Consider the following 12865-nt stretch of genomic DNA (forward strand, 5'->3'; position numbering starts at 1 on the left):
ATAGATATCAGGCCTGTAACTCTCTATCAAACAGATAAGCATATGAGCATATCTGAGCCTGTAAATATTATCTGAAATATTCAACCATCCTCTGTGGGGGCGAAAAGCTTCGTAATCTCTTCTGGCCATAAGATGAAATCCTCTCCTTTTTGTAACTGATTAAATTAAAATCCCAGTCAAATTCAACCAGCTTTGTGTGACAATGAAATCCATAAAGTTTCTCTTTCAGCAGCTAGATGAGAGTCGCTCCTGTCATTATTAGTATTATTGACCTTTTTCAAGAGCATTTTTCCCCCCCCATCAGTTGAAATTTGAGGACCAGCTGAAGCAGCCGCCTGACACGTTTTCTTTTTCCCCTCTTCCTCAGGTCTTTGTAGTGTGTCAGCACACTCTACTCCTACCTTGACACCCACTACTCGTGCCTCATTGACCACTGTTGACTCAGCTCGGCTGCCGGCTTTGGTTCGCCCTCAACTGCCGGGTGAAAAATCCATTGAAACGAGAGAGCCCTCTGCCTCCACTGACTGCATGTCTCAGTGCTTTGACCAACCCCCCTCCTCCTCCTCCTCCTCCTCCTCCTCTCTCCACTTTTCCTCAAGGACCAACAGTTACACAATACTGTAACCTCCAGCCGGCACCAGGCGACATAACCGCAGACAGTTGGCAGAGACTCCAGCCGGCCAGAAAGATCCATCATAGTCCTCACGAAGGACGTCTTCTGGTGCCTTGTGAGAGGAGCGACGGGGAAAGAAAGGCATCCGATCCGAACACTGTGCCGCTTTCCCCAGAGATGAAGCTGCAGGCGGTCATGGAGAACCTGCACAGGCAGCAGCGGGCAAAGTTGCTGATGGAGCAGCAACTACAGCAACAAGCAGCAGCTCAACACACTCAGATCCACGCGAGCAGAGGAGGAGGGGATGAACTCATGGGGAGCCCCACGCCGGAGGCGGAGCAAGCCCAGATGGCGGCTCTGGCGGCGATGCGTGCCGCTGCCGCCGGGTTGCAGAAGGTTTCCAACAGCCCCATGTCGGATCGCAGCAGCGCCGGGGAGGACGAGGGCGACGACGATGACAACGACGAAGGGGAGGAGCATTACAAGGACATGATGGGGTCAGATGAGGAAGAGCAGATGTAAGTGCACGATTCTCTGTGTGTTCCACAAACATTGTCGGGTTCATTAGTGCAATTTTAAAACTATATAGCGTTTTTGTTGACTGCAGCAAACAGAAATGGGACGAGGAAGACTTTGAGGGTGAGATGGAGGAAGATTTTGACGACGACCTGGCGGACGAGGGTCTGCCGACAGGCCACGATGCGGTGGCTCCAGGGAAGGGAATCCTCCTGCTGCCCCATCGTCAGCTTCATCCCCACTCCCAGCTGCTGAAGGCCCGTCCCAGCATCGACCAGGAGCACCACGTATCCATCCTGCCTTCACACGCCCCACACGGCCACCTGGGCGGGCAGGACCACGGAGAATGGACCTACGAGGAGCAGTTCAGACAGGTAGGATGTCTTCGGATTTCTTCATGTCGACACCGCTTGAGGGGATCATGCTAGACGACGCTACCCACCGTTTGATGTGATCACACAGAGCAACAAATTTACTGAAAATAGAGACTGGGGATGATGTAACAACATACTGTAATGATGTGAAGTTTAAAAAAAAAAGCAGAAGTGACAAAATCGTCAGGAGATGTTTCAAAAATATAATCTCTGCCTCTGTGGGAATATGGAGGCACGACATGCAAGCTAATATAAGCCTGACTATGTCATTCACGATACCAAATGGAACTATTTTTGTTCTGAAATCATCTGGGTTACAACCACAGAGTCGGGGTGGAAGACTAACACAAGCCAGCGACCAAATGGATCCGAAACTGAGGCTTTTAATTTGTCTTATCCACCTGACTGTCGTCCTTAAGTTCGCCATCTGTCAGTGGCTCCGGTCTCAACAATGCCCAACAATAATTGTCTCATCAGTTATTGTGCTGGACAAGCTCAGCGTTCACAGCAGACGTTTCCTCAATAATGTGCTCGGCAGTAAAAGAGGGGGACCGACGAAGTAAAAAAAAGAAAAGTTTCCTGGACTGAATGGAACTGTGTGCTGAGAAGGAGAAGATTATTGGAGTGGAATGGGAGGGGGGTGGGGGTACATTTTAACAGCTTTACCATGCTGGCGTTTACTGTAAACATGCTAGGGGGATGGATATTATGTGGGAGGCCCCAGCAGAATAAGACACACTGTTTACTTGAAAAGATTTATATCTATCAACAGTTACGATGGGGGTCTGTGTCCAGGGGGGTTGTGAAATCCACTCTCCATTCCTGACCGTTGATATAAAGATAAAAGTTGGTTTAGCCTTTTAATGTTGTATTGTGCGAACCCGTATCACCTCTTCCCACTCGTACAGCTTCGCAAATGTTCTAAGAACTTGAAAGTTAGACAGGCTGCACCCTGTGAAACAACTCCTGTGATGCAAAGGAACGCCCCAGGGAGTAAGATCAAGTGACCCGTCAGGCAAAGGGGTCATGTCATAATTTCGTTTTTTTTAAAAAATATTTTAAAATTGAAATGTTTTTGCGTGCGTAAAACTAAACCATCCCACGTGCTGATATCATAAGAACCAGTTTTCATCGGGGCTGAATTAAAACCTTTTGTGTTTTTGTGGAAACAAACTAGGGGAAAAAGGAATTTAAACTGGTTTCCAAGCCATTTTAATAGGCAGCCTGATGACATAATGGAACCCACTATTGAAATGCAAACACACTTGTCCTTTAAAGCATACCAGCCCATAAAACATGTTTGGCGGCATGAAAAGCCGATTGTCTTTTATTTGAATAGAGAATACTGAACTCCTATAGAAACCTGTGTTGATGCACACAGTTTTTCAGAAATTCTCACCACTAAATTCACCTCGCCCAGCCTTTCTGCCTGTCATTTCCAACCCTGGCCACAGATTCTGTAATTTAAGGCGCATTTCTTGTAATTACAGAGCTTTTGAAATAAAACTCCCCTCAAACCTATACTCTGCTTCTCTAAATAGGTTACCCCTCCCTGCATGAAGCTCTGTGCGAATGACTTGAATAGATACTTGGCAGCTGCTGGTTTTCAGGTGGAATACGCTGTTCTTTTTTTTATCACATGTCAGACACTCGATGGCGGTTTCGTAATCAAGACAGCCAGTATCTGAGCTGTTAAGATTAGTGATTACTGCAACCCAGTCCATGAAAACATATGTCATTGTGTCCAGCATCGAGCTCCTCCTGCTATAGAGTCTCTTTTAAAGCTTTGTGAATTACTGCCTGAATATAGAAGGTGTTGCATAAGGTTTATAAGGCACAGTTCAAGTAATGGCTCTTCACATCATCACTACTGGGTTTGTAGTATGGTGATATCACAATTTTGGATCGTCAGTCAGATCGGACTAATTTTAACCTTGGATGATGATGGTGATTAGTAATAATTGAGGCTTTGGTCTGTGATTATGATCTTCTATAAGTGTACTGCGTCTGCAACGCAGAAATGACAGGTTTGTCATGGTGATGACAGTCTCTCCCCCAATAATTCTAACCCGATCCGAATCAAACTTGCTCATTTCAGCCCTAACTTATATTTTCAGAGCGCCGTTTTCTTTCTTCTAATGCCGTTTTTTCTTTTTTTATTCCTCCCCGAGAAACTGCCATTTGTGGTTTCTCGTTGTCGTACAAGAGGGGCAGTAATCAGACCGAAATTTACATGTTTTGTTTCCTTTTACAAAACACCCCAGTCTCAATCAGGTGAGTAGTTTGTAGTGAGTCATGTGGGCCCGGGGCAAAACGTCATAACTCACAACCTGAATTTGAGCAGCTGCCACAGACACAATGGGAAATTTTAGTCTGGTGACGATTTTAAGGCCAGAAAATCCTCACTCTTCGTGCCCCTCGGTCATGTATCAGCAGAGTTTCTGTCAATACCCACCCACGCTTTAACAGGTGTCCGAGGCGATGACTTCACACCACCAACTAAGTGGTTATTGTCACCAGAACGATTGATAGTAAAACCAGAAAAAAACACTGAATATGTTCTAATCAGCACTAACCTGCTGAATTGTATCCAGAAAACACACAATGAAGCTGTTATGTGGCCCAACCTGAGAATGCTGAGAGATTCCAGGAAGTACAGTCCTATAAGTTTGTACCCACAGACTTCATCTCTTCTGGGGACTCTTACAGGCAGCATGAGTGTAATTTTGTGTTGCGACAGGTTTTCTATGACTTGGTAATTTCAGTAAAACTCTGATAAATGTTTCCTGGACTCGGCTAATTGACAGGCGTTTGCTTTGGCAAGTGTTGGCTTTCGTGTAGTGCTGGAGATGGTATGGAGTTGAGTCGTGTTCCTACTTGTTGATGCAAAGCATTGGGACCGACTTGCTCGGTACTGTGTGTTCCTAACATGTCGACTCCAACTGAGGCGGTTTTCACCTGGTCTTAATGTGTCCAGTGATCCAAGTGGTCCTCCTGAAGAGAACTGGCATCAGGTGCTTGTGACTCTGCTCCTGATGGCACCTCCTCATTGAGGGAAAGTGTTTTTCATGTGCTGTACTTTGTCTTTGACGCCTGCTCAGGACGGCCTGTCACATTAACTCAGTCTGTAGACTTTTACAGGTTTCCCAGGCTGCATTTGTGTTCTCCCTAAAGAATGTGGTTACGAGCAGTTCAGACGACTAAACAGACAGGATCTTAAAATGGATTCAGTGTCGTCGGGTGCATTCTCACATTCCTACAGCACCGATCTTTGAGGTGCAGGTAGTATCTTAATACTGAAAACATGACAATTAAAATAAGGTGACCTTAAGGTGAGCTATAGTTTATGCTATTTATGCTACATGTTTGGTAGTTTGGACTCTTTTCTACGTTAAAAAGACCCTTTTTATAGCTTGGATTTTATTGCATTGAATTGTGTGCGTTGAGATCATGGGATTGGAAGGAAGGAGCTTAGACTGTACGGTTTATTCTGGGCAGGTGGGTGGAGGCTGTTGGAATGTGCCTGAGGGAGGGTGATAATGTGGCCACTAGGAACCCCACATCCTCAGCAGAAAACTGGCACGTCTCTATCAGTCTGCAGCAGTCGGGGGCTCTGTTTAGGTTGTGTCATTCACAGCCAGTATCAGCTCTAATATCTCTGCTGCTTCACAACAACAATTCAGTGGCTGAGTCCGACTTACTGCGTTCTGGAGGAGGAATTAGCAGGAGGTCACTGACATAAGCTGTTGACAGAGGTTAAAGATGACAGAAAGTTTCAGATAAATGTACAAACTGTGGTCACAAATAAGTTACATGAAAAACCCAAACATTCTACAAATCTAGTCCGGCCTTGGCTCTGTGAGTCGTGCAGGTGAGGAAATGTGCACACTAACCCCTGCTTTAGTGGAGGCTATTGAGCTTTGCCCCAGGCTGTGTGAGGCTGAGATATATCAGCCAATCTGCATTCCTGGTGGATCATACGGCCACCGTCGCTTCTCCGCAGTCTCCACTGAAAGGTCAGACTAAATCCGGCCAGGAGGCCTGGCCTGTTAGAACGGACGGTTACACTGTGGTTTTAAGTGAATTATTAAACATTACTAACTGTTTAAAATGATATCTCTTTGGCAAAATGTAACACGGTTGTGCAGATATCAAATTATGCAAACCTAATTGGATTATTGTGTAATTTAAGCTGATTCACTCGGCCGGTTCTCTGGCAGTTCGGTTTGGTTATTTCAGTCATCCAAATGCAACCCTCCCCCATCGGCTTCATCTAAATATCAACGCTGCTGCCTGAGTTGAGCCCTGCATTTTTCGGACCATAATTTACACTGAGACAGAAGGTTACCCAGTGGCTAATTTGATTAATTAAAGGGAGCCCGCCTGTGTGCCCCATCCCCCCGTGTACTTGGTGTTTACACCAATTTAAGATTCATTTTCATGGTGAAAAACTTACTTCTTGAAGTGTAAGAGTCGTGTTGTAAGGGAATGATTTTCTTCTGAAGCACCACAGGTCTTTGACCCAAGAACAGAGTATTTGTGGATAATTTCAATAATGTGCAGGGGCACACTTGTACAACTGTCCTGCTCCACCATCCCCTTTTGTAAACAGGAGAGTCCTTGGCCAGACCTGGTCCAGAGGCCATGTAGAGCCTTTGAAACCTCCGGTCCCGTGTGTCTGTCTGCGTTAAACATCAGCGGCTGGGCAGATGGAGCCCAGATGGACAGTAAAGTAGGGATGTCTTTAAAAATTCATGGCACTCACCGTGATCAGGGTGAATGGAGGGGAGTTGGCATTAAACATTAAATTGCACACACACACACACACACACACACACACACACACACACACACACACACACACACACACACACACACTTATTGAGGGTGGGGGAGGTGGCTGTTAGTGACTACAGGAAGCGTTCCTCCAATAGGAGCCAACTGGGAGCGACACTTACTGGGATTGTCCGTCAGGTTTTTGCTGATACAGCTGTCTGATAAGTGCTCACTGGGGTTTATTTCCCTCTGCAGTTTCATTTTGGCCTTTTGATCTATCTGAGGGTTGTGCGTGTAAGCACGCCATGTTGTTTTATAAGAAGTTTAAGCAGCTGTGGCAAAGGCAAGACAAACCTTTACTGGAATCTGTCCCATCCTTAAATTCTCAGGAAATATCAAGCAGAAAAGGAGAAATCTTTCTCACTTTATTGAACCCCATATCAGCTGGTTCTGTTTTAATGAATAACAAATATCATTTACAGATAAAGAATCACTTCTTTTTTTTTTGCGTACAGTCATCATTTAATTTATGCTTATTTTTCTTGTTTGTCATCAATTTGTTCAGGCAAATGGCCAATGGCTCTTCTTAATGAGTATTCTTAAATGTAGAATTAATCTGCAGAGGTTTCCTCCTCCGTTTGCATAGTGCAGGGGAAAAAAACAAGATTTTCTTGGGCTGGGTAAATAACAAAAATGGTTAAGCAGCATGGAAAGACCTGGGAAACTCTGGCTGCGTGGGGAACGTGAGGGGTAAGAGGTGTGACGGAGGGAAGAGAGAAGGAGTCGTTCAGTTGTCGTAGCCTTTTGAACCACTGCCAAGTAGTGTGTGTAGTACATGCTCATTTTCGCTGTGAAGCACTGCAGGCCATCGAAGTCGTGTCCAATGCTTAACGTGCAGCAGCATGGAGCTGATGTCAGAAATTGTGCAGCCATGGGGATTCTAGAAATTGGCAGTGGTTCAATACGGAGGAGCCGGGGTTAGAGCTGGAATGTAAACAAAGATTGCATAAAGGCCCAGGCTAGCGCTTTCTAGATCTTTGCTGCTGTTGTATAATGCCCAGTTTTGTTTCAGTTTTGTCGCGTACCTTAATTGCGGCTGCGCTCGTTCCTCATGAACACGCATATTAAATGATCATATAGAAAACCTTAAGTGTTGGGCCCACACTGGGATGTGTGAATCTTTCTATGTTCCGTCTTGCCTTTTAAAAGAAATGTCAGCTTATTCTGCAAGGACTCTTCACTTTAGCCTTGTGATTCAATACAGAGCGGAAATAGATTCTCGCGGAAAGGTCGCAACTGTCAACAAAGCCTCGAGTGACATCTTTCTATAAAACAACCACGGTGAGGGCATTTACTGGAACAAAAGCAGTGAGAGTTCTGTCGCCTTGAGATGCTTTTGAATAGGTGGAAAGCTTTCATTCCTGGAAAAAATCAATTAAGAAATAGGTCAAACGTAGATAGAAATACTTTCTCAAGGTCCAAATCTCACATGTGCCGTCAACAGCTCAGAAACATGCAGAGCAGTGTGCACTTTGCTGACATTTATCATAAAAGGCCCTTTGAGTGTTGTGATCTATAATCTTCAAGGCACATTTGACTCCCGTGGCAAAAACTCTGGTGGTGTTGTTGATAAAAGATATCCTCTCTCCATTGTGAAAGCATAGCAGGATGTCTCAGCTTTAAGGCTCTTCATGCTATAGATACTAAAGATGCAACTAAAAGCTCATAACCTCTTTCACAACAGTTTGAGCTCATAGTGGAATAATTTCCACTGCAGACAGCTCGATAAGCATTAGCACAAAGAACATGAAGAATAATATTGATGGCTTGACATATTGGTTCAGGTACAGGGCTCTTTTCATGCATATTAGCACGTGTTCTGCGGTCTCGCTTTGTCTAGAAAACAGACCGCAAACTGTCATTTCTGCTACGGCCGTTTTCAGTCTTGGCCACGGGATATCATTGATCCGAAGGGTAAAGCATTTTTTTAATTGGGTGAGGACAGTAAAGGCCTGTGAGATTGGTGAAGCAGTGCAGGCAAATGGTCCAGGTAAGAATTTAGACCGCTTATGCACCCCATAGTGTCCTGGAGGTCAAGCAGCAGTTCATTTAACTATTGATTATGCAATGTGCCCGTGACATCTCAGTCTTAGGTCAGGTATCTGTCATCTGGGGGACTCTGTAGGCTTGATATATTAATTCAGCCACCTCACATTGACACGTGCCTAAAGAGTAATCAAGCATAAATCCACCTACGCGTCTCCTACAGGCCGTCACCCACTTTTGTCCCCTCCTATGAATCTGTTTTCACTGCTTTATCTGTTTTTGCATCTTTTTGCCTCTTGATTCGCATGATCCCTGCATCTGCGTTGACAATAAGTAAACATTTCCCGTTTCATCACCCATTATTCAGCTTCATTGTGAGGGTAGGGCCTGCGTATCAATAGACCTCTTTTAGAAGAAATGACACAGAAGGTCTTGCGCAAGAAGCACCCGAAAGCGGGTGCTCGGGTGATTTCCCTCATTTGATTCGTCTCACAGAAAATTTGCATGTGATTACTGCACACCACCACACCCATTTCCTCCAGCGTTGCCCTGCCCACCCATCCTTCATCGTGATACCAGTCATTAGCAGCACGGTTTCAACATGATAGCTCACAGCTACATGCACCAGGCTCTCAGGGACTCTGGGAATCTGGCTACTATTTCTGATTGTTATCCGAATGCACGAGCTGTAGCAGCTGCCGCACGCAGGAATGGCGTGCATGTTGAGTGTAGGATGGCGCTCATTCTGCTTCCTTGTCTTGTTTTCATCAAGTGATTTTCACCTATTTCCCATGTCGCCCAAGCAGTACCACATATCCAATTATATCCAAGGCAAGATGGGTATAAAAATTCCTGACAAAGCCCCTGAGAATAGTGTGCACCGTAAAGAAACCCTGTCCTCAGAGGTCCTTAGATTAAGCCGCCCGAGATGGATTTCACATGAGGGTGAAAGAGGAAAAGGTGAAAACATAGAAGCTTAATTTTACAATAAAATTGCTGTCATTTCTTTATTTTACATCAGCTTCTAAAATTACTTGTATGAACTTCACTTTAGCTGTTTGAGAGAATAATTCAGTGTCCCTAAATCTCTTCTGCTGGCTGCTTACCAAAGTTCCAACATTGAAACATGCTTTTTTTTTTTGTCCAGCAGGTCTCCGAACACGTCATTTCTGATGTTTTCCGATGTCATTTAAACGCTGAATATGTCAGCGGAGGAGGCGGAGCCAGTTATGGCGGCTTCTCCTCCTCGGCCTATAGACTTTTACGAGGTCAGCCAATCAGTTAAGATTATGATGTGTTTGATCCTGCGGTCAATACAGCAGCATTGGGGCATCTGCAGTTGGACAGGCCTATTGTTCACCGGGGGGGGGGGGGGGGGACACAAAGATGGATTCAGTATAAATGTCAGTTTGTAGCAACGTGTCCGTGTCATTTCTGTCACGCTGCTGTCCGCTTTGGCGCCTGGCGGGATTTAGTTATTTCCAGATTGTCTGGCAGTGCACTTTAATTTCACACTGAAATTTTTTTGCTCGTCGCACAATAACGACATTAATTGATATGTTGTTATATTCTTTAATATTTTCTCCTTTTATGAGATGGATATCGGTTTTGCAACACTTTAGCTTTAATGTTTTTTTTTTCAAAGAATCATGCTGTGTTGTGTCAGCTCACAGTGAAAGAATCATTCTGACCCCCCCCGCCCACGAAAAAAAAAGCTTCGTCACAGCGTTTGGTGGTTTTTCATTTAATCAAACAGAACTTACAAATGAACGTTGAGGGGGAAAAAATTAGCTCCGGACATGTCGTCAATCGACCTGAAATGTATTTATTTACGTGATCCTGCACGCCTCAAGGACATATTTAACCTCTTTACTCATATCTAAAATCCCTAATTTACACTAATTTAGTTATCTGAAACAAAATTGGACTAATCTAAAAGCAATGACATCACTAGGAACAAACACGGCGCCTCCCTGCCTCCTCTCTGCTGCGCTATTTGCTGCCGGTCTAATTGCATTTGAGTGAGGAGGAGAAGGTACTGTAAATTAAACCTCAGGGGAGAATCTTGGCTGTTACGGCTCTGCAAATCATATATTTTTAAAGTTCACCATCCCCCAGGCGTGCAGAGGAAATTTACAAAGGAAATTCAGACACAGAGCTCATAAATGAAGTTGGCAATTCAGTCCTGGATCAATCCTCGGAATATTCTTTCTCAAAATGACATCGTCCAATCAGAGCCCTTGATAACAGCTTTAGCGTTACACCGACACACACACACACACACACACACATAGACACAAATCTCTAGACGCCTCTGCTCAGACTGTTGTGATCTGTTAATCTTTAAATGGCAGCCGGTAAGGCTGAGAAGCTGAAGACTTGAGTAATAACAGCCTTTCACTAAGACCTAGTTCTGGCTCCAAGTCTGTGCTTGTCGCAGGACTTTCACGGTGCTGCCACGGATACCAGCGTCTGAGGAAGAAGGCGCGTTATTTTCTGCTGCTCGGAGCCGCGTTTATAAAGCTCCTGAGTCCCTCTATAAAAGCTCAGAGGTTTCTTCTCGCACACACAACAGCTTCATCCTAATAGTGGTTCAGAGGACGGCAATGGATCGGAGGGAACCAGAGGAGCCGTTCCTTTATTCAAGATTCAAGATTCAAGAGTACTTTATTGATCCCTTTAGGGGGTGTCCACCAGGGAAATTAGCAATTAGCATTACTTTTTGTTTTAGCACTTAAGGGGATATCTCGGGACATTCTTCTAAAGCAGGGTTATTTGGATTATGATTCGAGTTACAGAACATAATTAAATCCTATAATGCAGTTTACATTCAGGATCTTGTGTATATTTCCGGAACAAAAATACAGTGTTGCATTATGGGATTAGCAGAACCGTATGCACTCTGTGTGACATATTTGCGGGAATACTGAGCCTTTGTGGTGTGTTTGCTTTTCAACATTAATGACTCTCATAAAAAGGCTTTGGCCTGGAACAATGCATTGCTTGAGTACAGCTGGTCATGTGGTCCGGAGCCATATCAATACCACCACCCCTCTCTTTACCAGCCGTGCATTCCCTGACCTCCTTTGCATCAGATAATAGTGGCCATATTCATGTCAGTGAATCCATGTGTGGAATTTGGATACATTTATAACCCCCCAAAAAAGTTTTTGACACAATAGACGGATTTACAACACAACATGTGTTTAAGGAGTTGCCTGATGCACAGCGCTGGGTCAGGCGTGGTCCATTCCTTTATCATTCATAACCAATGAGGCAGATAAAAGGTGTGCACTTGCAAAAAGAAGAAAGAATTCGCTGTTGAATTTAACCCAACAGCCAATGGCGCCCTTGGAAGATGGCATCTTAAATCATAACGCCTGCCCCACGGTCCACTGGTGTGAAGTCTGAAGCCAGTAGTTCTCTACTGTTTGCTCACATTCCACCAAACGCTGTAAATCTGACAAGATGGTGTTTTACAGGACAGAGGGATATACCCCATATTTTACAGCAGCTGAGTCTGTTAGTGAAGACAAGGCGCAGACACACACCAAGCAGGAAACCAGGGTGGCGGCAGTAAAAGCCTGTCAAAGCTTCTCCAGGAAGGAAACGGCGAGTAGCGATGTCCATGGGCGCTACAGCTTTCAGCGACTACACGCTAAGCAGAATCATCAGGCACGCGTTCTTTGAATTTGTTTCACAATGTTTTTGTTCATTTTAGTCAGTGTGTGGTTTTAAATTTAAGTGTTTTCTTCTCATTCACTGTTCTCCCTTACACACACCTCACACACGAGGCTGACGTGCCCCTATGTGTTTCCTTTTTAACCTACTAGGAATCTGGTCTGAATGGGTTAAATCAGACAGGATCTCATGCAGCAAACCGGTACTATACATTGTAATGTACCTCACAGGAGGAAACTGCTGTACCTGGAGTTGTGAAACCGGTCCTGCAACATGCGGTTTAAGAGATTAAGCGGTTTGATGTGAACCGGGTTTCTGTTGTGCACATAGCAGACATTAATTACATTAAGTCTAAATTATGGAAAGGAGCATGTCCACCATGTGCAGAGTTTTAATAGACTTTGATTGCTCAATCATGCCTTTAATGATGGAATACATGAGCTTGGAGAACAAAGGGTGGAGCTTTTGACTCATCTTGTTCTAATAAGAAAATCCAGTGATTTAAGGTGGAACATTGGACCGATAGATGTCCACATTATATGTGTATAAAATAAACAAGCGTATTTTGTGTGTGGCTGAGTGCACGAGACAGCCCTTAAGTCGACGGAGGTGATTGGCAGGTGTATGAGGGGATGTTGGCAATACCCGGGTCTCCTCTCAGTTTTGGGTTTCAGTTGCAGGGCTTCTGTTAAGTGCTATGTGACACTTGTGTGCTGCTAGTTGCCTATCTTCCATTTGCATTAATAGTGAAACGGACCCCTCCCCTGCCTTTCTCTCTCTCTCTCACACACACACGCACACTTCCTCCCCTTTCACAACTGCTTTTATAGCTGCAAAGCTGCAGCAACAGGCTACTCTT

General features: G+C 44.7%; 1 protein-coding gene across 3 annotated transcripts in view; it reads left to right on the forward strand.

Annotated features, from left to right (window-relative positions):
- Positions 1-12865, forward strand: part of arid3a (AT-rich interactive domain 3A) — a 34629-nt gene that overhangs the window by 9608 nt on the left and 12156 nt on the right. For 2 of the 3 annotated variants that reach the window (XM_003974314.3, XM_011615004.2), the window contains exons 2-3: positions 368-1131; positions 1221-1503. In XM_003974314.3, coding sequence (XP_003974363.2) covers positions 791-1131; positions 1221-1503 — 624 coding nt within the window. In that variant the 5' untranslated portion in view covers positions 368-790. The remainder of the gene's footprint in view (positions 1-367; positions 1132-1220; positions 1504-12865) is intronic. The other variant, XM_029828634.1, reaches the window with a different exon arrangement.

This window comes from Takifugu rubripes, chromosome 20, assembly GCF_901000725.2.
Source record: "Takifugu rubripes chromosome 20, fTakRub1.2, whole genome shotgun sequence".
NCBI classification, from domain to species: domain Eukaryota; kingdom Metazoa; phylum Chordata; class Actinopteri; order Tetraodontiformes; family Tetraodontidae; genus Takifugu; species Takifugu rubripes.